The 24,751-nt window shown below is 45.3% G+C and overlaps 1 protein-coding gene and 1 long non-coding RNA gene across 2 annotated transcripts in view; one reads left to right on the plus strand and one right to left on the minus strand.

The window, feature by feature from the left end:
• LOC310680200 overlaps window positions 1-24,751 on the minus strand; it is a 179,585-nt gene that overhangs the window by 114,383 nt on the left and 40,451 nt on the right. The gene's annotated exons all lie outside the window — the stretch shown is intronic.
• The window catches only part of LOC310680255 (receptor activity-modifying protein 3-like), a 61,118-nt gene that overhangs the window by 8,746 nt on the left and 27,621 nt on the right, over window positions 1-24,751 (plus strand). Inside the window, exon 2 of the mRNA XM_083446632.1 lies at window positions 4,416-4,445. Coding sequence (XP_083302758.1) covers window positions 4,416-4,445 — 30 coding nt within the window. The remainder of the gene's footprint in view (window positions 1-4,415; window positions 4,446-24,751) is intronic.

Here is a 24,751-nt window from a genome sequence, read left to right on the forward strand (position 1 = left end):
GGAAGGGCTATGGAGATCTCATGAGCACATCAGATGCATAAGGGAGAAGGACCATCAGCTCTGCCTCCAACAAGATGTGTCCTGTCCCCAAACCTTTATTTACTTGATTTCTCTGTTGGTTTACACATACATGCTCCCAGGTTCCGCCCCTGAGAATATCTTCTCATTATTTCCGCCCTCATCTTGCTTTCTCATTTCCACCTCCCATTCCCTGGCCCTGCTCCATTCACCAGCCTCTCTCTGGCTGTCCAATCCCCACATCTTATTATTCTCTTGCAGGGGATAAGAAGTGTAAGGGGACGCGGGTGGCGCTGTGGTCTAAACCACTGAGCCTCTTGGGCTCTCTGATCAGAAGGTTGGTGGTTTGAATCTGCTTGATGGGGTGAGCTCCCGTTGTTTTCCCCCAGCTCCTGCCAACCTAGCAGTTCGAAAGCACATCAGTGTAAGTAGATAAATAAGTACCATTGCAGTGGGAAGGTAAATGGTGTTTCTGTGCGCTCTGGCTTTTGTCACGGTCCTCTGTGCTCCAGTGGTGGTTTAGACCTGCTGGCCACATGATCCGGAAAGCTGTCTGTGGACAAACGCCAGCTCCCTTGGTCTGAAAAGCGAGATGAGCACCACACCCCATAATTGCCGTTGACTAGACATACCTGTACGGGGTCCTTTACCTTTTACTTTTTACCTCAGTTTAGTTTTCCACATCAAGCCAAGCTGTGTGCATAGGATCCCCTGCTCCTGACTGCCAAGATTTAGAGGTGGTGTGGTTAACCTGTGTGGCCCTCCTCATATTGTTGGACTACAACTCCTATCATCCCTGGGTCATGTCTAGGGCTCTGACTCCTTGTGCTCAGGTCATGGATTCAGAAGATATGTCAGACTTGGAGCAGAATGTGCCCTTTGAGCCAGTTTGACATGCCTGCCTCCTCAGGAATCCCAGCACCAGAGGAGCCCATGATGGCAGCCCTTGTGCAGTCAGATGAAGTTAATGGACTTCCAATTCCTCTGCTCCACTGGGCCAGTGGCTCTGAAACAGGCTGGATCGCCTTAAGAATTGGACTCATCAGAATTGGGGCTAGCTGCTCAAAGGAAGCTGTCAACCTATTTAAGAGGCTCATCCACACCTCGGATGTGTCTCCCTAAGTGTGCTGCCTGTCAGCTGTGGGCTTCCCCTACTTGCTTAAAATTGTGCTACTCCTTTGGCTTCAGCTTTCTGTAAGGAGCATCTGCTTCGGTTTCCATACCTATCTAGGGGGGATGTTAAATGCTCTCGTGCAGCAGTGTCAATTAAAGAGACATCTGGCACGTGAATTCAAATTGCTATTGTTAAAATTAGCACTTTAATTAAGAAGCTTGAACTTTATTATGATCATTTAGCAAGTAGATTGCTACTGAAATTTCCAGCACATGTTACTACATTTTAATCTTTAGCGATACTTAATTCAGTTGAATTTAATGGAATCCATTTACGTTGGAATATTTGGACAGAACTGCTTTGGAAAATCATACCTAGGGCTGAGGAAATAACTTTGCTTTCCCTTTTTTAACATTCTGGTCAACTCCGGGACTCATTATGGTGTCACAAGCTCCAAGTGGAATATTTCTAACAGATCTGAAGGTCTTGATGCTGATTATTATCTGATTTTATTAAGCAGATCCAAAAAATGTTTCCCTTCAGGCTCTTGCTGTACTACTTTGCTACCACCCAACCAGGGGAAAGTGTTTCCTAGAGACCTGAACGCATCATGCCAAATCAAATTACAAGTTCTATGGCTTTTGTTATACAGTTACAGCTAAATATTTCTGGCAGGCAGAAGTGCCCTTTCCTTATGGGAAGCAGGAGGGGCTGTAGCTCCTTGGAAGAGCCTCTGCTTCGCATGCTGAGGAACCTTTGGATCCACCCTGGACATCTCCAAGCAGGGCTGGGGAAAATGGTCGCCTGCAGTGCTGCCCCTCAGTGCAGACCATACTGAGCTAGGCAGACAACAGCTTCCTAAATTTATATTTTTCATATCTTATTTGAAGGCGGAGAGGGTGAGGGCAAGATGTTTTTTAAAAATAAAGTTTCAGATAACTTATTGGTCCCATTCACACACAACAGTAAATATTTGGCTTTATATTACATCAGAGCTAGGGACTCATAATTTATTTCACTCAAGCAAACTGCAGTTGGGAAGTCAAGAACAAACATTGGCTTTACCTTGTGGCTTGTTAGGAACAAAACAAATCACTGAAATGTTTTTGGATATAATGTTAGGCCAGGAATCATTGTTTATTGCTCCCACCTGCATTGCAGCAAGAGCATAGAGGGAGCCACGTGTGTGTTTGTGGTACACCACTAAGCATGGAAACAGCTGGGAATCCTCCAGGCAAGCAGATTCTGAGTCATGCTTGAGATTCCCAGAGGGACAGGGTGGATGGTGGATGGGCACAAGCAGGTCCAGTTGTGGAGGAAAATGCTGACTAGATACAGGACTGTCAGGTCCCTGGAGGCAGAGTATTGCAAGAGTCTCAGCACCAGCTTAAATCTTAAATCCCTCCTCATCTGACTTCCGCTCTGTTATGTACTGAGCTTGAATCCTATAAAAATAGGCTGGTAGGATCCTAGAATGCAACAACCTGATTGGCCAACAGGAGCACCCAAAAGTAGTATATTTCACCACCCACCTTGCTGCAGAGGGAAGTATTAAAAGGAGCATACTCAGGCCTGGGTATGGGTGTAGCCAAGGCAGGGCTGGGGGAGAGCTCCCCCCCAATCAAGTAAGTGGGCATGTTTAGCCTGGAGAAGAGGAGGTTAAGGGGTGATATGATAGCCATGTTCAAATATATAAAAGGATGTCACATAGAGGAGGGAGAAAGGTTGTTTTCTGCTGCTCCAGAGAAGCGGACACGGAGCAATGGATCCAAACTACAAGAAAGAAGATTCCACCTAAACATTAGGAAGAACTTCCTGACAGTAAGAGCTGTTCGACAGTGGAATTTGCTGCCAAGGAGTGTGGTGGTCTCCTTCTTTGGAGGTCTTTAAGCAGAGGCTTGACAACCATATGTCAGGAGTGCTCTGATGGTGTTTCCTGCTTGGCAGGGGTTGGACTCGATGGCCCTTCCAACTCTAGGATTCTATGATTCTATGATTCTATGATTCTAAGTAAATAAAAATACTTAACTAAAAGTAGAAATTGTAGAAAGATTTTGACAGATTTTCCTGAGCACTTGGGTGTGGGGAGCTCCAAGCTGGCAGCATTCTTGGCTCTCCATGGTGGGTGATGGCACCATTGGTGGGATTTGGCTGACCCTCTGCCCCACTGCCCCAAGGCTGCTGCGCATGTGGTACCCAATGTCTGAAGGGGGCCTAATGAGTTGGGGACCTTGTTCAGAGTCAGAATCAAGGAGATCTCTACACCAAGAAAGAGTTCCAGAGTAAACTTTAGACTTGTTAGCAAAAACAGTTGTAAATTCAAATCAACACATTACTGTTAAACAACTAGGAATGCAGTTCAGCTTTTTTTAGGTTCTTGCTTGTTAATTCATGCAAGTCCTTCAATCTGCTTGCTCACTATGTGAAAATTCACTAATCCAAAGATAAAGAATCATGCCCCGACCTCACTATACACTTTGCACAATCAGATATCCAAACAGCCAGTTTCCCCACTTCCTTCCTTGCTTGCTTGCTTGCTTGCTTGAGCTTTGCTGGTTTGCAGCAGCCATATTAGGGCAGAAACCATGTAGGGCTGGGAGAGAGATCCGACAAATCAGCTTTTCCTTTATCTCTCTTTTGCTGGTTGGCTGCAGCTATTTCAGGAAGAAACCATGGAGGGAGGCAGGAGAGAGATTGGACAAATCATGGATTAGAAATGTTCCCGTAGGAATCATAGAAATAGTTGACTCTTTGTGTGAATGCTCGACTAATGAACAATTTCCAAGGAACGCGTTGTGTTAGAGTAGTGGGACCACGTGCAGAGTCCAAGTACTATTCTCCCTCTGGTCCCAGAGAGCCATTTGGATAAGCAAGTTCATTAGGTAAACATTTTGCAGCTTTAGCTGCACAAGTACCTTTTGCACTTGCTACAGTTCTCTGAAAAAAGCAGACACTCTGCAAATGCAAACCACCACATAATATTTTATATACATTGAACATATATCCTTTACATAAGTTTGCACTGAAATCAAGGAGACAAACTAATAACGAGTTTCTATTGAAATCAATAGCATGTAATGTCACCAGCTTCATTTCTATCCAATTGTTTATGATTAATTTTGTTTATATACTATATTTATTAATAATATATATCTAATATAAATTCATATGTTTATATATGTTTATATACTATATAATTTTTTATATACTAATTTACTAATACTATAGTGTACTGATAATTTTGGAATAATGGATCTCTAATAGCTACACTTTTTCTTTCTAGTTAACGGTCAACTGACAATTGGATTAGAAGGTAAGAGGTCTAATCTGCATGCTTCTGTTTGCTCTTGTTCCTGATGTCTCTTTTATAAAGGAAACTTTCAAAGTATTGATTTCTGGTGCCTTCACTGGGCTTTTTTGATTGTGCTGAATTAAAGAAAGATGGCAAACTGATTATATTTCAGGGTGGCAAGCTTGAAGCTTTTACATACAAACTCAAAATGTTTGCAAGAGCTGCTTTAGAAACACAATTTCCCCCCTACCTGGAGAGGTAGCATGTGTGAAGGGTTTTCACATTTCATCCTATACAGATTTAATATGAAGCGGCCACAATGATGGGATGGATTGGTGCCATTTCCATAAACAGGTCTTCTTGCATAGAGCTGGAATGGCAAGGTTGGCCTTTTGCTTGTATGGCCTCTCTTGCACATAGACACATTCACAAAGAATGATCTGGATTGTTGCATATGCTGAGTCAAATGTCACTCAACAGTGACAAAAATCATACTATAAAATAAGGGGCCTGATCCTGTTGCTTTTAATGCCTAAATAGGGCAAAACAGTGACTTGAATCCCAGGCAGGGGTGCCGACTTGCCCTCAACATTGGGGGTGTGGTCATGTGATACCGCCTGGTGTGCGCTGGGCGGGGGCTATCTTTGCTTCACTCGTCCCAGCTGCAGTTCCGCTCCTGGGCTCCCAGGCTGCGGCTGGGAGGAGCAAGTGCAGAGATTGCCCTCTGCACTTGTCCCAGTCACCTCCTGGCTCCTAGGCTGCTGGCCGGAGGCTGGGGCATGCAGAGGGCACCTGGCAGTGGCAGGAAGTAATAGCCCCCTCAATATTGGAGGGGATGCTGCCCCCTGCCCAAAAATATTGGGGGAGCTGACTTATTCAGACTTATTTATAGTGGGGTTTTTTCCTGTGTGTAGATCCACCCCCAATATAAGATAAGAAATCCTACCCTACTATAGTCTCCAGCTGCTATTTGGATTCTTAGATCACGGACTGCAGTTTCTTGAAGATGGACTTCTGGCAAGCGATGGGCTGCACCTCACAACGGTTGGGAGGAATGTTTTTGCCAAAAAACTCAGAAACCTCATCAGGAGGGCTTTAAACTGACTAATGTGGGGGAGGGAGACAGTGCTCCTGAAGGTAGGAGTCTATCAATTGATGAAGATGATCATCCAAATGTCATAGACCAAATGGAGCAAACAGCAAGCAGACCTAGTGGTGGGAGGAAAGAATCCTTAAATAAGAGACACGGGGGAATGACTAATGGACTTCAATGTCTGTACACTAATGCACAAAGCATGGGAAATAAACAAGATGAGCTTGAGCTCTTGGTACAGCAAACTAAATATGACATAATAGGCATCACTGAAACCTGGTGGGATAAGTCCCACGATTGGAATGTAAAAATGGAGGGATACAATCTATTTCAGAGAAACAGACCAGACAAGAAAGGAGGAGGAGTGGCGTTATATGTCAGGGATGTGTATACCTGTGAAGAGATCCAAGATTTAGAACCTCAAAGCCAAAGTGAGAGCATTTGGGTCAAAATTAAGGGAGAGAAGAATAACAGTGACCTCATTGTGGGAGTTTACTATAGATCCCCAAGCCAAACGGAGGACATAGATGATGCCTTCCTGGAACAGATGGCCAAGCATGCAAAAGGAAGGGAGATAGTAGTAATGGGGGACTTCAATTACCCGGATATTTGTTGGATGTCAAACTCAGCCAAGAGCATAAGGTCAAACAGATTCCTCACTGGCCTTGCAGACAACTTCATTGTCCAGAAAGTGGGAGAAGCAACAAGAGGAACAGCCATTTTAGATCTGGTCCTAACCAATGTTGATGACCTGGTTAATGGGGTAGAAGTGGAAGGATCATTAGGCGCAAGTGATCATGCTCTTCTGAAGTTTACTATACAGCGGAAAGGAGCAGCCAAGCATACTAGGACTCAATTTCTTGACTTTAAGAAAGCCGACTTCATAAAACTTAGGGAAGTGCTGGGTGAGATCCCATGGACAGTAATACTATAAGGAAAGGGAGTTCATGATGGCTGGGAGTTTGTTAAGAGGGAGATAGTAAAAGCACAACTTCAGGCAATACCAATGAGACGGAAACATGGAAGGTGCCTAAAGAAGCCAGGGTGGCTATCTAAAGAACTTTTAACTGAGTTAAGATTAAAAAAGGATGTGTACAAAAAATGGAAAAGGGGGGAAACCACCAAAGAGGAATTCAAACAAATAGCCAGCACGTGTAGACACAAAGTCAGAAAAGCTAAAGCACAGAATGAACTCAGGCTTGCTAGAGAGGTTAAAAGCAACAAAAAAGGCTTTTATGGGTATGTTCGTAGCAAAAGGAAGAACAAAGAAACAGTGGGGTCACTCAGAGGAGAAGATGGTGAAATGCAAACAGGGGACACAGAAAGGGCTGAACTCCTCAATGCCTTCTTTGCCTCAGTCTTCTCCGATAAAGAAAACAATGCCCGACCTGAAGAATTTGGAGCAAATGATTCAGCAGAGAAAACACAGCCCAGAATAACTAAGGAGATAGTACAAGAATACTTGGCTAGTTTAGATGTATTCAAGTCTCCAGGGCCAGATGAACTGCATCCAAGAGTATTAAAAGAACTGGCAGATGTGATCTCAGAACCACTGGCAATCATCTTTGAGAATTCCTGGAGAACAGGCGAAGTCCCGGCAGACTGGAGGAGGGCAAATGTTGTCCCTATTTTCAAAAAGGGGAAAAGAGAGGACCCAAATAATTACCGCCCAGTCAGTCTGACATCAATACCAGGGAAGATTCTGGAGCAGATCATTAAGCAAACAATCTGTGAGCACCTAGAAAGGAATGCTGTGATCACCAATAGTCAGCATGGATTTCTGAAAAATAAGTCATGTCAGACTAACCTGATCTCATTTTTTGACAGAATTACAAGCCTGGTAGATGAAGGGAATGCAGTGGATGTAGTCTACCTTGATTTCAGCAAGGCATTTGACAAGGTGCCCCATGATATTCTTGTAAAGAAGCTGGTAAAATGCGGTCTTGACTATGCTACCACTCAGTGGATTTGTAACTGGCTGACTGACCGGACCCAAAGGGTGCTCATCAATGGTTCCTCTTCATCCTGGAGAAGAGTGACTAGTGGGGTGCCACAGGGTTCTGTCTTGGGCCCAGTCTTATTCAACATCTTTATCAACGACTTGGATGATGGACTCAAGGGCATCCTGATAAAATTTGCAGATGACACCAAACTGGGAGGGGTGGCTAACACCCCAGAGGACAGGATCACACTTCAAAATGACCTTGACAGATTAGAGAACTGGGCCAAAACAAACAAGATGAATTTTAACAGGGAGAAATGTAAAGTATTGCACTTGGGCAAAAAAAATGAGAGGCACAAATACAAGATGGGTGACACCTGGCTTGAGAGCAGTACATGTGAAAAGGATCTAGGAGTGTTGGTTGACCACAAACTTGACATGAGCCAACAGTGTGACGCGGCAGCTAAAAAAGCCAATGCAATTCTGGGCTGCATCAATAGGAGTATAGCATCTAGATCAAGGGAAGTTATAGTGCCACTGTATTCTGCTCTGGTCAGACCTCACCTGGAGTACTGTGTCCAGTTCTGGGCACCACAGTTCAAGAAGGACACTGACAAACTGGAACGTGTCCAGAGGAGGGCAACCAAAATGGTCAAAGGCCTGGAAACGATGCCTTATGAGGAACGGCTAAGGGAGCTGGGCATGTTTAGCCTGGAGAAGAGGAGGTTAAGGGGTGATATGATAGCCATGTTCAAATATATAAAAGGATGTCACATAGAGGAGGGAGAAAGGTTGTTTTCTGCTGCTCCAGAGAAGCGGACACGGAGCAATGGATCCAAACTACAAGAAAGAAGATTCCACCTAAACATTAGGAAGAACTTCCTGACAGTAAGAGCTGTTCGACAGTGGAATTTGCTGCCAAGGAGTGTGGTGGAGTCTCCTTCTTTAGAGGTCTTTAAGCAGAGGCTTGACAGCCATATGTCAGGAGTGCTCTGATGGTGTTTCCTGCTTGGCAGGGGGTTGGACTCGATGACCCTTGTGGTCTCTTCCAACTCTATGATTCTATGATTCTATGATTATTAAGGCAAAAATAGACATCATTATGCATTACTTACAGATTTTGTTCAGAAACAGAGTTGTAAACCAGGAGCAGAGCAGAGCAGAGCACTCTACTGCCTGAGCCTTAAGGAACCAAAATAACCACACTAGAACAATGAAATAGTAACTATGCAGTTCATGGTACATGGTACATCCTGAATGTCTGTATGCACAAGATGGTTGCATGTTCACACTCTGCGGCTTTGAGCCCCCGAGAAGGGTGTGTGATGTTTGGAATAATATGTGTATGGATGTGTTTGCACAATGTGGTGCGAGGAGCGGACTTCACCTACTCACACATAGAACTGGTGAACATCAGGCTTGCAAGGAAATTAGAGATAACGAGAGGGTTTCAGCAGTCCCACAGTATACCAAATTGCATAGCGAGATCTCCAGGTTCTCCATGGATTGTCATTGGGAGGGGGAAGTGCCAAGAGAAGCGAAAGAGAAAGGAGCGAAAACAAAGGCGAGGGTGCAGAGCTGGTTTGTTGACTCGGCTTTGAAAACAACCCACTAGACCAGTACTGCCAAGTGTCTTCCTGACTAACATCAGATCTCTCGTCCATAAATTTGACAAACTAGAGTTGCAGATGGCAGTAAGTAAGCCTCTTTGTGAGAGCTGTTTTGCAATTATTATGGAAACCTATTATGGAAACTTTCAGCAATACCAGATGCGGCAGTGGAGCTGACAAACCAAGTAATTTATCGCTCTGATAGAAACAGTAATTTTGGTAAGACTAGGGGAGGAGGAATCTGAATTTATATACACAGTGGTTGGTGTATTAACGGCAGAGTAGCTTATACGTACTGCTCCCCAGATGTGGAATTGATGGTAGTTACATGTAGGCCCCCCTTCATGGATCACTGCCTTGCTGTGGCGAAGGGGCTTGAATAACTCAGAGAAGCTATGAACTATGTCGAGCAGGGCACCCAAGATGGACAGGTCATAGTGGAGAGTTTTGACCAAATGTGATCCACCTGGAGGAGGAACCAGCAAGCCACTCCAGTATCCCTGCCAAGAAAACTCAATGGACAAAGACAACAGACATATAAAAGTTATGACGCTGGAAGATGAGCCCCTCAGGTCGGAAGGCGTCCAACATGCTACTGGGGAAGAGCGGAGGACAAGTACAAGTAGATTCAGAGCTGATGAAGCAGCTGGGCCAAAGCCGAAAGGACGCTCAGTTGCGGATATGCCTGGAAGTGAAAGGAAAGTCCAATGCTGTAAAGAAAAATATTGCATAGGAACCTGGAATGTAAGAACCATGAACCTTGGTAAGTTGGATGTGGTCAAAAATGAGATGGCAAGAATAAATATTGACATCCTGGGCATCAGTGAACTAAAATGGACAGGAATGGGCGAATTCAGTTCGGATGACCATCATATCTACTACTGTGGGCAAGAATCCCATAAAAGAAATGGAGTGGCCCTCATAGTTAACAAAAGAGTGGCGAGAGCTGTACTGGGATGCAATCTCAAAAATGATAGAATGATCTCGATACGAATCCAAGGCAGACCTTTTAACATCACAGTAATCCAAGTTTATGCACCAACTACTGGAGCTGATGGAGGGCACAAGGAGAAGGGGAAGACAGAGGACGAGATGGTTAGACAGTTTTCTCGAAGCTACAAACATGAGTCTGACCAAACTGCGGGTGGCAGTGGAAGACAGGAGTGCCTGGCGTGCTCTGGTCCATGGGGTCACGAAGAGTCGAACACGACTGAACGACTAAACAACAACAAACATGAAGACTTACAACACCTTATAGAAGTGACACCAAAGAAGGATGTTCTTTTCATCATAGGGGATTGGAATGCTAAAGTAGGGAATCAAGAGATAAAAGGAACAACTGGCAAGCCTTTGGCAAAGGCTAATAGAGTTCTGTCAAGAGAACAAGCAAACATCACAAACAATCTTTTCCAAGAGATGACTCTACACATGGACATCACCAGATGGGCAGCATCGAAATCAGATTGATTATATTCTCTACAGCCAAAGATGGTGAAGCTCAATACAGTCAGCAAAAACAAGACCTGGAGGTGACTGTGGCTCAGATCATCAGGTTCTTATAGCTTAAACTGAAGCTTAAACTGAAGAAAGTAGGAAAAACCACTGGGCCGGTAAGATACAATCTAAATCAAATCCCTTATGAATACACAGTGGAAGTGAGGAACAGGTTTAAGGATTTAGATTTGGTGCCTGAATAACTATGGATGGAGGCTTGTAACATTATACAGGAGGCAGCAACGAAAACCATCCCAATGAAAAGGAAATGCAAGAAAGCAAAGTGGCTGTCCAACGAGGTCTTACAAATAGCGGGGGAGAGAAGGCAAGCAAAATGCTAGGGAGATAGTGAAAGATATAGGAAATTGAATGCAGATTTCCAGAAAATAGCAAGGAGAGACAAGAAGGCCTTCTTAAACGAGCAATGCAAAGAATTAGAGGAAAACAACAGAATGGGAAGAACCAGAGACCTGTTCAAGAAAATTGGAGATATGAAAGGAACATTTTGTACAAAGATTACCATAATAAAGGACAAAAGTGGTAAGGACCTAACAGAAGCAGAAGACATCAAGAAGAGGTGGCAAGAATACACAGAGGAATTATACCAGAAAGATATGGATGGCTCGTATACCCCAGGTAGTGGGGTTGCTGACCTTGAGCCAGATATCCTGGAGAGTGAAGTCAAATGGGCCTTAGAAAGCACTGCAAATAACAAGGCCAGTGGAAGTGATGGTATTCCAGCTGAACTATTTAAAATTTTAAAAAATGATGCTGTTAAGGTGCTACACTCAATATGCCAGCAAGTTTGGAAAACTCAGCAGTGGCCAGAGGATTGGAGAAGATCAGTCTACATCCCAAACCCAAAGAAGGGCAGTGCCAAAGAATGCTCCAACTACCGCACAACTGCACTCATTTCACACCCTAGCAAGGTTATGCTTAAAATTCTACAAGGAAGGCTCAAGCAGTATGTGGACCGAGAACTCCCAGAAGTGCAAGCTGGATTTAGAAGAGGCAGAGGAACCAGAGACCAAATTGCAAACATACGCTGTATTATGGAGAAAGCTAGAGAGTTCCAGAAAGACATCTACTTCTGCTTCATTGACTATGCAAAAGCCTTTGACTGTGTTGACCACAGCAAACTATGGCAAGTTCTTAAAGAAATGGGAGTGCCTGATCACCTCATCTGTCTCCTGAGAAATCTCTATGTGGGACAAGAAGCTACAGTTAGAACTGGATATGGAACAACTGATTGGTTCAAAATTGGGAAAGGAGTACGACAAGGCTGTATATTGTCTCCCTGCTTATTTAACTTATATGCAGAATTCATCATGCGAAAGCCTGGGCTGGATGAATCCCTAGCCGGAATTAAGATTGCCAGAAGAAATATCAACAACCTCAGATATGCAGATGACACAACCTTGATGGCAGAAATTGAGGAGGAATTAAAGAACCTTTCAATGAGGGTGAAAGAGGAGAGCGCAAAATATGGTTTGAAGCTCAACATCAAAAAAACGAAGATCATGGCCACTGGTCCCATCACCTCCTGGTAAATAGAAGGGGAAGAAATGGAGGCAGTGAGAGGTTTTACTTTCTTGAGCTCCATGATCTGCAGATGGTGACAGCAGCCACAAAATTAAAAGACCCCTGCTTTTGGGGAGAAAAGCAATGACAAACCTAGACAGCATCTTAAAAAGCAGAGACATCACCTTGTCAACAAAGGTCCGTACAGTTAAAGCTATGGTTTTCCCAGTAGTGATGTATGGAAGTGAGAGCTGGACCATAAAGAAGGCTGATTGCCAAAGAATTGATGCTTTTGAATTATGGTGCTGGAGGAAACTCTTGAGAGTCCCATGGACTGCAAGAAGATCAAACCTATCCATTCTTAAGGAAATCAGCCCTGAGTGTTCACTGGAAGGACAGATCCTGAAGCTGAGACTCCAATACTTTGGCCACCTCATGAGAAGAGAAGACTCCCTGGAAAATACCCTGTTGTTGGGAAAGATGGAGGGCACAAGGAGAAGGGGACGACGGAGGATGAGATGGTTGGACAGTGTTGTCGAAACTACCAGCATGAGTTTGACTAAACTGCGGGAGGCAGTGGAAGACAGAAGTGCCTGGCGTGCTCTGGTCCAGGGGGCCACGAAGAGTCGGACACAACTAAACGACTAAACAACAACAACAACAACAACATGTAGGCCATTAAATCTGCCTAGAGAAGTAACTGTGATAATTATCATAGCCGCTTACATTCCACCTGCTGCTAATGTCAGAGCAGCATTTTCTAAACTACAGTGGTGCCTCGCAAGACGAAAAGAATCCGTTCCGTGAGTCTCTTCGTCTAGCGGTTTTTTCGTCTTGCGAAGCAAGCCCATTAGCGGATTAGCGGATTAACGCTATTAGCGGCTATTAGCGGCTATTAGCGGCTATTAAAGGCTTAAAGGATTAGCGGATTAGCTGCTAAAAGGCTATTAGCAGCTTAGTGCCTTAGATAAAGGGGGTGAGGAGCGGAAAAAAAACCCCCAGGAATCGCAATACATTTTCGTCTTGCGAAGCAAGCCCATAGCAAATTCGTTTTGCGAAGCACCTCCAAAACGGAAAACCCTTTCGTCTAGCGGGTTTTCCGTCTTGCGAGGCATTCGTCTTGCGGGGCACCACTGTATATGATGTTATACCTTTCTTGTTGTTGTCATACCTAAGACGTCATACCTAGGCAGCAGCAAATCCATCCAGAGGGCGTCCTTGTTGAGGCAGGGGATTTCAATCAGGCCTGTCTGAAGACAGTTTTTCCTAAGTTTGACAGTATGTGAATTTTGCCACTAGAGGGAAGAATATTTTGGACTGTGTGTATTCCAATCTGAAGCAGGCATACAGGGCAATTTCCCTCCCCCACGTAGGTTCATCTGACCATTCTTCACATTTTTATGTCCAAAGTATATCCCTCTTAGCAGAAGAATTCAGCCAGTTATAAAAAACAGTTGGAATCTGGCCAGAGGGTGCTTTCAGTCAGCTCCAGGATTGTTTTGAAAGTACTGATTGGAGCGTGTTTGAACATCAAAATCTGCACAGATACACAGACGCTGTACTTTCTTACGTTAAAGTGTGCACTGATAATGTAACAATGGAGAGGTGCATTAGAGTCTATGGGAACTGCAAACCTGAAGTAAGGTTAGGATACTGAAAGCTCGGGATACTTCAAGGCAGGGAACAGAGATATATACAGAGGGGCAAGAACAAAGCTCAGGAAAGGCCTTAAGGCAGCAAAACAACAATATAAGCTTAAGCTGGAGAATTGCCTAGCCGTTAACAACACGAAACAAGTGTGGCAGGGACTGCAGCATCTAACCAACTATAAGGGCAATACGAGGAACACGGTTAAGGCCGATGATTTGTTGGCAGAGGAGCTGAACATATTCTTCGCCCACTATGAGGTAAAAAGCTCCTGCCGCCAGCCTACAAACTCTTAGCCACTTATTCTATATGACCATCAAGTGAAAGCTGCATTGAGGGCGGTGAATCCCAGTAAAGCTGCTGGTCCAGATGGGGTGCTGGGGATAGTGGTAAAAAATTGTGCCAATCAGCTAGCAGGGGTCCTGACAAGGATTTTTAACATCTCTCTGCAAACGGCTTGTGTTCCATCATGTTTGAAAGCAGCCACCATTGTCCCAGTCCCAAAGAAAACAGCAACTAACTGCCTAAATGACTACAGACCTATTGCATTAACATCTGTAGTGATGAAATGCTTTGAGAGATTGGGCCTTCCAGTGGCATAGCGTGGGGGGTGCAGGGGGGGCCAGCCGCACCAGGCGCAACATCTGGGGGGGCGCGCGCTCACACTCACAGCTGTCTGCCCCTACCTGGCTCACTCACTCTGTCTCACTGCAATGCTGGCTGTGCGAATCCGATCCGAGCCGCCAGGTCGCCGCCCACTGTGGAGGGGAGGGTGCCAGGCGTGCGGTGCGGTGCGGTGCGGAGAGAGAGCGAGGGACTATCTGGGGGAGGGACAGTGCAGTGGGGGGGGGGCGCGCAAATTACTTGCCTTGCCCCGGGTGCTGACAACCCACGCTACGCCACTGGGTCCTTCAACACCTTAGGACATGCTTTCCACTGGATTTTGATAGACATCAGTTCGCCTATAGGAGAAATAGGTCAACAGATGAAGCCTTTCACCTTGCAGCGAGTCATCTGGAGAGACTGGGGAATTATGTTAGAATTTCATGTTAGAATGTTGTTTATTGATTAAAGCTTGGCTTTTAATACCATCCTTCCAGACATTCTTATCAAAAAGCTGATGGAACTAGACCTTTCTTCTACCATCTGTGACTGGATTAAAGGCTTATTGAGGGATCGGACACAAACAGTGAGGATTGGGCCTGTTGCATCTACCTCCCTGAAGCTCAGCACTGGCACCCCACAGGGATGTGTGCCAAGTCCCTACCTCTACTTGTTGTATACATATGACTGTATTTCATCTGATCCACCCACTGTAATTATTAAGTTTGCAGATGATACTACCGTAATGGGTCTAATTACAGGTGGAGATGAATCAGCGTACGGGGGGAGGTTCAAAAAGTATCTACATCCGGGTCAGCAACCTTTTTCAGCCGTGGTCTGGTCCACCGTCCCTCAGACCATGTGGTGGGCCGGACTATATTTTGAAAAAAACAAAAACAATTTCCTATGCCCCACAAATAATCCAGAGATGCATTTTAAATAAAGCACACATTCTACTCATGTAAAAACACCAGGCAGGCCCCACAAGCAACCCAGGGATGCATTTAAAATAAAAGGACACATTCTACTCATGTAAAAACACGCTGATTCCCCAATGGTCCGTGGGCCGGATTGAGAAGGTGATTGGGCCGCATCCAGCCCTCGGACCTTAGGTTGCCTGATCTACCCTGTTAACTCAGCCAAGAGCATAAGGTCAAACAGATTCCTCACTGGCCTTGCAGACAACTTCATTGTCCAGAAAGTGGGAGAAGCAACAAGAGGAACAGCCATTTTAGATCTGGTCCTAACCAATGTCGATGACCTGGTTAATGGGGTAGAAGTGGAAGGATCATTAGGCGCAAGTGATCATGCTCTTCTGAAGTTTACTATACAACGGAAAGGAGCAGCCAAGCATACTAGGACTCAATTTCTTGACTTTAAGAAAGCCGACTTCATAAAACTTAGGGAAGTGCTGGGTGAGATCCCATGGACAGTAAAACTAAAAGGAAAGGGAGTTCATGATGGCTGGGAGTTTGTTAAGAGGGAGATAGTAAAAGCACAACTTCAGGCAATACCAATGAGACGGAAACATGGAAGGTGCCTAAAGAAGCCAGGGTGGCTATCTAAAGAACTTTTAACTGAGTTAAGATTAAAAAAGGATGTGTACAAAAAATGGAAAAGGGGGGAAACCACCAAAGAGGAATTCAAACAAATAGCCAACACGTGTAGACACAAAGTCAGAAAAGCTAAAGCACAGAATGAACTCAGGCTTGCTAGAGAGGTTAAAAGCAACAAAAAAGGCTTCTATGGGTATGTTCGTAGCAAAAGGAAGAACAAAGAAACAGTGGGGTCACTCAGAGGAGAAGATGGTGAAATGCAAACAGGGGACACAGAAAGGGCTGAACTCCTCAATGCCTTCTTTGCCTCAGTCTTCTCCGATAAAGAAAACAATGCCCGACCTGAAGAATTTGGAGGAAATGATTCAGCAGAGGAAACACAGCCCAGAATAACTAAGGAGATAGTACAAGAATACTTGGCTAGTTTAGATGTATTCAAGTCTCCAGGGCCAGATGAACTGCATCCAAGAGTATTAAAAGAACTGGCAGATGTGATCTCAGAACCACTGGCAGTCATCTTTGAGAATTCCTGGAGAACAGGCGAAGTCCCGGCAGACTGGAGGAGGGCAAATGTTGTCCCTATTTTCAAAAAGGGGAAAAGAGAGGACCCAAATAATTACCGCCCAGTCAGTCTAACATCAATACCAGGGAAGATTCTGGAGCAGATCATTAAGCAAACAATCTGTGAGCACCTAGAAAGGAATGCTGTGATCACCAATAGTCAGCATGGATTTCTGAAAAATAAGTCATGTCAGACTAACCTGATCTCATTTTTTGACAGAATTACAAGCCTGGTAGATGAAGGGAACGCAGTGGATGTAGTCTACCTTGATTTCAGCAAGGCATTTGACAAGGTGCCCCATGATATTCTTGTAAAGAAGCTGGTAAAATGCGGTCTTGACTATGCTACCACTCAGTGGATTTGTAACTGGCTGACTGACCGGACCCAAAGGGTGCTCATCAATGGTTCCTCTTCATCCTGGAGAAGAGTGACTAGTGGGGTGCCACAGGGTTCTGTCTTGGGCCCGGTCTTATTCAACATCTTTATCAACGACTTGGATGATGGACTCAAGGGCATCCTGATCAAATTTGCAGATGACACCAAACTGGGAGGGGTGGCTAACACCCCAGAAGACAGGATCACACTTCAAAACGACCTTGACAGATTAGAGAACTGGGCCAAAACAAACAAGATGAATTTTAACAGGGAGAAATGTAAAGTATTGCACTTGGGCAAAAAAAATGAGAGGCACAAATACAAGATGGGTGACACCTGGCTTGAGAGCAGTACATGTGAAAAGGATCTAGGAGTCTTGGTTGACCACAAACTTAACATGAACCAACAGTGTGACGCGGCAGCTAAAAAAGCCAATGCAATTCTGGGCTGCATCAATAGGAGTATAGCATCTAGATCAAGGGAAGTTATAGTGCCACTGTATTCTGCTCTGGTCAGACCTCACCTGGAGTACTGTGTCCAGTTCTGGGCACCACAGTTCAAGAAGGACACTGACAAACTAGAACGTGTACAGAGGAGGGCAACCAAAATGGTCAAAGGCCTGGAAACAATGCCTTATGAGGATCGGCTAAGGGAGCTGGGCATGTTTAGCCTGGAGAAGAGGAGGTTAAGGGGTGATATGATAGCCATGTTCAAATATATAAAAGGATGTCACATAGAGGAGGGAGAAAGGTTGTTTTCTGCTGCTCCAGAGAAGCGGACACGGAGCAATGGATACAAACTACAAGAAAGAAGATTCCACCTAAACATTAGGAAGAACTTCCTGACAGTAAGAGCTGTTCGACAGTGGAATTTGCTGCCAAGGAGTGTGGTGGAGTCTCCTTCTTTGGAGGTCTTTAAGCAGAGGCTTGACAACCATATGTCAGGAGTGCTCTGATGGTGTTTCCTGCTTGGCAGGGGGTTGGACTCGATGACCCTTGTGGTCTCTTCCAACTCTATGATTCTATGATTCTAAGTTGTGGGTGAACATATCAGACGACACAGTGATTCTTCAAACAGCTCTTGTTTATTCAGAGGCCAGAACAGAACTGAGCTGAAGGGTTCAGTCAGCCTGCTTATATAGAGCTCCAGTACACATAATTGTAAGAACTTTCTAAAACTATCCAATCACTGAACGTCACTTTCGATCCTTCATTTGCATAACTATCTACAGTATCCCCCTGCTGGCCCAAGGTGAGAACTTCAGTACATAACACTTGGGTCTCCAGCTGTTTGGGGGCTACAACTCCCATCCTCCCTGCCCCTCAGGTACCCATTTACCCAGAGACACACAGAGATAGGCTGAAAAGGATTACAGATAAGGACATGGAAGGATAATGTCCAACTCCTCATGCCCTGTCTCTAGGCAGAACCTAATGTCTATATTTATAATCTATTTCTGCTTGCGCGTCACCTGTCACATGTTACTACCCCACCACAGTGCCCCTGAACTGTCAGTTTCTCTTTCCCCCCCACCGCCATGAATGGGCTGTTAATTGTCAGGCGGCAGAGGAACCAATCCCCACGGCAGGTTGCCAGGAACAGATAAGACAAGGAAAAGTCCTTACCATTTGCTCTCCTATTTTTAAGGCTTGCTGGGTTCTGGGAGATGGTGGGTCTGGGATGCTTTCTAGTGATAACTGTCAGCCAGCTGCTCCGGCTCTGCCTGCTCCTCCTCTCCCATTATTTCCCAGCTTTTCACCTCATCTGCTTCTGAGCTGTGGCCTCCCTCAAACCCCTGTTGTAATTCTCAACTGTCATCTTCTTCTCTGGAAGGGTCAGGCTGGGGAAGCCATCTCCACCATTCCTCCACTGCCCAGTCCCTGACATCCACTGATGTGGATAAACTGTCCAAGTCACTCCTTCTGAGCCTCCTTACACAAGCATCAAAATGTCAGACTACTTAATAAAAAGTTTCAGCAAGAAAATATTAACATCAGTTCAGTTTGCGTCACGTAGGCGAGTCGGTTTGGCTAATCGTGATTCCAGACGGGCAGTGGCAGTTGGTGAGAGCGAAACAGCTTTCCTTGGCGGACTGGAGTGAAGACTTGGACTTGCGAGTCGGTGAAGGGGGGGTGCTGGACGGAGCCGATCGGCAGACCTTAGCGATGTGGCCCCTTCTGGAACACTTCCGACAGATGGCGTCTCTGAATCGACACTTTGCACGGGAATGGTTGCCTCTGCAACTGGCACATTCCAATTGGCCCTTGGACTTCTGTTGGAGCTTCCTGCGCTCCCGCTTTGTTTGGTGCACATCATCGTCTTCACTAGAGGATGCCTCATCACTGCTGGCCTCTTTGTAATGCACTGGAACTGGCTTCCTAGCAAGACGCGGGCTGCTGGCCTTGCGGATCTCCGCAGCTTCCGAGGCCACGGCCTCCTAAATGGCTTTCTGCAGCGTGAGGTCTGGCTTGGTGAGGAGACACTGTTGCAGACGGATGTCCTGGACCCCGCAGACGATTCGATCCATCAGGGCATCGTCTAAGTCTCGGAACTCACAGTTCATTGCAGCCTGTCGGAGGACGGCAGTGTAGTTGTTAATTGGCTCCCCCTCTGCCAGGTTCCGGTGGTAGAACGCATGGCGGGCAGCAATCTTGGACGGCTTTGGCGCGTAGTGATTGCGGAGCTTCTCTTGAATTGTGTCCCACGGTGCTGCCTGGACTGCTTCAGGAATAGGCCCCGCTTCTGCTCCTGTGATACTTCTGTCAGCTCATTGGCTTGGAGGTAGTAGTTGAACCGAGCGAGGTAGGTGTCCCATGATTCAGAGGCTGGCGCAATCAGCAGTAGAGGCACAAGTGAAGCCATGATTCCGATGCCGGCGTGGAGGGCGATGGATGGAACACCGTGCTCTAGCCAGAACAGTCAGCTCTGAATTGGTTCTGTTCAGTGATTTCGCTCAGTGATTTCGCTCAGTTCAGAGGGTGGCCGCATCTGGCTGTGCTCTGATGTCCATGATCCAATCCTCGTCGCCAGTGTTAAGTTGTGGGTGAACATATCAGAGGACACAGCGATTCTTCAAACAGCTCTTGTTTATTCAGAGGCCAGAACAGAACTGAGCTGAAGGGTTCAGTCAGCCTGCTTATATAGAGCTCCAGTACACATAATTGTAACAACTTTCTAAAACTATCCAATCACTGAACATCACTTTCGACCCCTTATTTGCATAACTATCTACAGTATCCCCCTGCTGGCCCAGGGTGAGAACTTCAGTACATAACATACCCCATGGTGCTTAGAGAATAACTTGCACCTAAATATTACCAAGACAAAGGAGGTGGTGTTGGACTTTTGGAGGAAGAGAGCGGAACTAGCCCTGTTGTATATCGGGGGGGGGGGGGGAGGGTTGTGTGGAGAGAGTCTCTTCCTTTAAATTCCTGGGAGTTTACCTTAGTGAAGACCTCACTTGGAAAAACAATATAACACAGGCGGTTAGGAAGGCCCAAAAAAGACTCCATTTCTCAGGGTCCTGCAAAAGGACAATGTTAAACAAAAGGACAATGTTAAACAACAAATACCAGTCTACAATAAAAAGTGTCCTCTCATATTGCATCACAGTGTGGTGATACAGCCACGTACAGAAAGTCTTTACAGAGGGTGGTGAACACAGCACATGATATCATGGGCTGTCACCTGAGCCTGACAGATGACTTTGCAAGCGATCGTTGCCTTAGGAGAGTGGCCAGCACCTCTTTAATCTTCCAGCCTCTGGCAGGAGATATAGAAGTATAATCAGTCGTACCAACAGGCTAAAAAACAGTTTCTATCCATGGGCTGATAGGCTGCTAAACAGAAAATAATATAGTGCAACTGACTTTTGGGGTTGGTGTTTTGTGCGACAAGCACACAGAGTGCAATAAGATTGAGTGTTTTTTGGGGGGAGGCTCGGTTAATTTCATTGTACACAGGTTGTACATTGACAATAAAGGTATTATTATTATATGTAATAGAAGCATCTTCACCTCCATCGTCCAAAACCAGACACTGAGGTCCACCTCTGAGGGCCTTCTGCTGGTTCCCTCATTGCCAAATGTGAGGTTGTGAGGTTACAAGGAAGCAGGCAGAAGGCCTTTTGGTAGTGTCGCCTGCTCTGTGGAATGCTGTCCCAGCTGATGTCAAACAGATAAACAGCTATGTGATTATTATTATTATTATTATTAGACATTCAGGGAAGTTTTTAGTATGTGATGTTGTATTGTGCTTTTACTATTTTTTGGTGGGACATGGTTGGGGCAACCCAGTCAGATGGGCGGTGTCAGATGGCAATGGTGGCTGCTCGTGAGTCAGGACTCCGACCTGTCTTTTTCAGATTTTATTTTGGAGCAAAACTATTTATAGTGCAGAGCCACAAGTTCATATCTGCCTCAATCGCTAGCAGAATCCGGGAGTGGTTGTTTCCGGGACCTCCCCCAGCATAAGAGCTTCATCACCCCCAGCCTTTTCCTTCCTTCTTTGCATTTTACACCTCTGTGCAGGGTGGGTGACGGAAGGGGCGTGCTTCCCTCCTGGCCGGCTTGGCCAGGAGCGGTGCTGAGGCTCCCAGCAGCATCCTTCGGTCCTTTCCCCTTTTCCCCTCTGGAGGTGGGGCTTTCCTCACCACAGGAAGAGGAACTGCTTTGCAAGATTTTCAGAGGTTCCAGAGGTTCAGAACTGCCCCTCTGCTTCCCTACCCTGTTCTGATGGCAAGCCCCTGACAGGCCGCATAGAAATAACAACAACAACATGCTTGACAATGAGTTATCAGGAACATGCATGTACTGTACTATCAATAAAGCTAATGAATATTTGCATATAAATTTACACTTCTAAATATTCAACAAGATAAAAAAAATCCAGACCTAGTTAATTTCTACCTTTCATTCTTAGAGAGTGCATATTTTTGAAATATCTGTGATAGATAGATGAAGCTAGATAATCTCTGTTGCAGGTAATAAAAGTATCATTTTCTACATGACTGTACTATTCTTTAGTAGCTGACAACTGCTTTTTAAGTGCTGCACAGATACAATAAACAGTGGTTCCTGGGATTTAAAAGCATGGATATGCAAACATAGATTTTTAATATAATACATCTGTTAAAATCTAGTCAGATTATTTCTTGGCCTGCAGTACAGCCCAAAGCCAAGTATAATTGATGCATTGCTCCCTTTCTGCTTTTTTTTTTTTTAATGAAGGATTTAAGGCATGCAGAAATACTTTGGATGGAACAAGTGGTCCAATTTATGTATTACTGAGGAATGTTTTTCCACTGCTGAGAATACAGCAATGTGAAAGGATTGCATTGGTGTTTCCCTGCCTGCCCCTCACCCACTTCATGCAGCACTTTCATGGAGTGGCAAGTCTTACTACCACCACCAATGGCTGGTTATGGCATGTAAATGACATTTGCTACAGAGATTCTGTTTCCTCCACAAGACCTGCATGTGCAGGAGCCCTTCCCTCTTTTCCATCTGAGATGAGACCATGAGAAGCCTGTCCCCTGCCTATGCTACATTTGACAGGCCAGGGCACCCTGAAGCAGCCACTGCAGGTTTGCTGTGAGCCGTGGGAAGCTGGCTTGGGCTGCTCCAGAGGCCTCCGCCCTACATGCTTGAACTCTTCCCTGTCTCCAAGGCAATGGAGTGGAGGGAGAGGAAAAATCCCTGAGCACCAAGCAGGACGCCCTTTCCCAGCTCCTGCCACATCCCCGTTGGGAGCCAGGCAATGTGAGAGCCCCCAGTTCTGCTGCCTCCCCCAGAATGCCCCAATCCTCTTCTGCCTGCTCAGTTTTTCACCGATGCCCAGCAGTCCTGGTGCCAGGCAAGTGCCCAGGCTCTCAGGCAGGCAGGCAGATGGGCAGCCCTCTCTCCTCCCTCCCTCTCTTATCTTTCTCCTCCTCCTCCTTGTCCACCACCACAGCTGCTGCTTCTGCTGCCTTCCCTTCTTCCTCCCCTTGCCAGAAATGCCAGGGAGAGTGAGTACCAGCACCTCCCCCCCCCCCGAAAAAAAGCACTGGTAGAAGGTGACTCCTTACTGAGGGGGACAGAGGCAGCAGTGTGCAGAGGTAGCAGGATGTCCTGGGTGCAACGATTCAAGAAGTGACAGAGAAGTTGCCAAGGCCCACTGGCCACAACTCCTCCCTTCTGATCCATGTGCATTCAAATGATACTGCCATCCCTTGGTGTGTAGCAAGGAACTATGAGACTCTGGGCTGGAAGCTCAAGGACCTTGGGGCACAGATTCTTTTCTTTAAATTTTTTTTTTATTACTTTCAATGTGAAATAACAACAAAAATTACAAACATTGAATCCAAAATAATACTATTCAAACAAGAAAGAAAAAGAGAACAGAAAAAAACAAGACAAAAGACAAAGCAGACATCTACAAATAAAACCATATCTTCATCCTAATTTAGTCATTACATACAAATACACATATTGACTTCCTTCCTTTGTTCTAAGTGTTGGCTATTTGCAGATTAGTTGCGCTGCAGAAAGCTAGCTAGGGAGACCACACATTACAAGGAACGCAAAATAACTTTAGCAAGGTTTTAATAACAAAAACAAAAACTCCTTTTACACTAAATACATCAACAAGCATGACCGACCCAACCACCAGGGTACTGAGAGAGCTAGGTGCTGACACAGCTTAATTAACACAACTTAACAGCACCTGCTATACTGCTTCACAGCTGTAAAACTGGGTCACGTTATTTGCTCTGGCCCTTAACGACATACACATCTTGTGGAACAATAATGAACCTTCAAATTTAAAGAGACCATTCAACACTAAGACCTCAAATTTTTTACTTTTTCTAAATTGTTGTGTCCAATATAGATTACTTCTGTCTTCTGTCTGTGTCTGAGCAGATGCGATTTCCGGCACCATGAAAGCAAGTCACCATGCTGTGCCGGTTTAGTGCAGCGCACGGGGACTCGCTGAGCAGGTGGCTCAGTTCGGGGGCGGCTTGTGGGCTGGTTAAATGACCCCTGTGGGCTGCTTGTGGCCCATGGACCTTAGGTTGCCTACCCCTGATTTGGATTCCCATATAAATGATTTATAAATGATCCACTCTAGACCCGTTCCAGTTTGCATACAGAAGAAATAGATCTACTGATGATGCTATTTCCATCGTTGTCCACACTGTACTGAGTCATTTAGAACGACAGGGAACCTGTGCAAGGCTGTTGTTTGTGGACTACAGTTCTGCCTTCAATACAATTTTGCCAGACAGGTTATTTCTTAAAATGATCAATTTGGGTATACATCAGAAGATCTGTCTGTGGGTAAGGAATTTCCTGACTGACAGGCCGCAGACAGTGAGAATGGGACCTTACTATTCTTCTACTCTAATTTTAGGCACAGGAGCTCCTCAGGGATGTGTGCTAAGTCCCTTTCTCTATTCCCTGTACACATCTGATTGTACCCCACTGTATAAGTCCAACACAATCATCAAATTCGCGGATGATACAACAGTGGTGGGGCTCATTAGTGAGAACGATGAGACTGCTTACAGGAAAGAAGTACAGGGGTTAATTCAATGGTGTAAAGAAAACAATCTTATGCTTAACACCAAAAAAACCAAAGAACTCATAGTTGATTTTAGGAGAAAGAAAAGTGTATTTTTACCATTGCACATAAATGGCGAGGAGGTGGAGAGGGTTGGTAGTTTTAAATACCTGGGCATTTATATCTCTGAGGACCTCTCATGGACTGCAAATATTAACATGGTTGTGAGGAAGGTGCAGGGGAGGTTGTATTTCCTGAGAATGCTCAGGGGACTGAATCTATCTCAGCACCTACTCCTGTCCTATTATCACAGTACCATCGAGAGTGTCTTAACCTATAGTATATTATCGTGGTATGGAAGCAGCTCTGAAACGGATAAAAA

Source organism: Podarcis tiliguerta (genome assembly GCF_965153285.1).
Source record: "Podarcis tiliguerta genome assembly, chromosome: 6".
Lineage (NCBI taxonomy): Eukaryota > Metazoa > Chordata > Lepidosauria > Squamata > Lacertidae > Podarcis > Podarcis tiliguerta.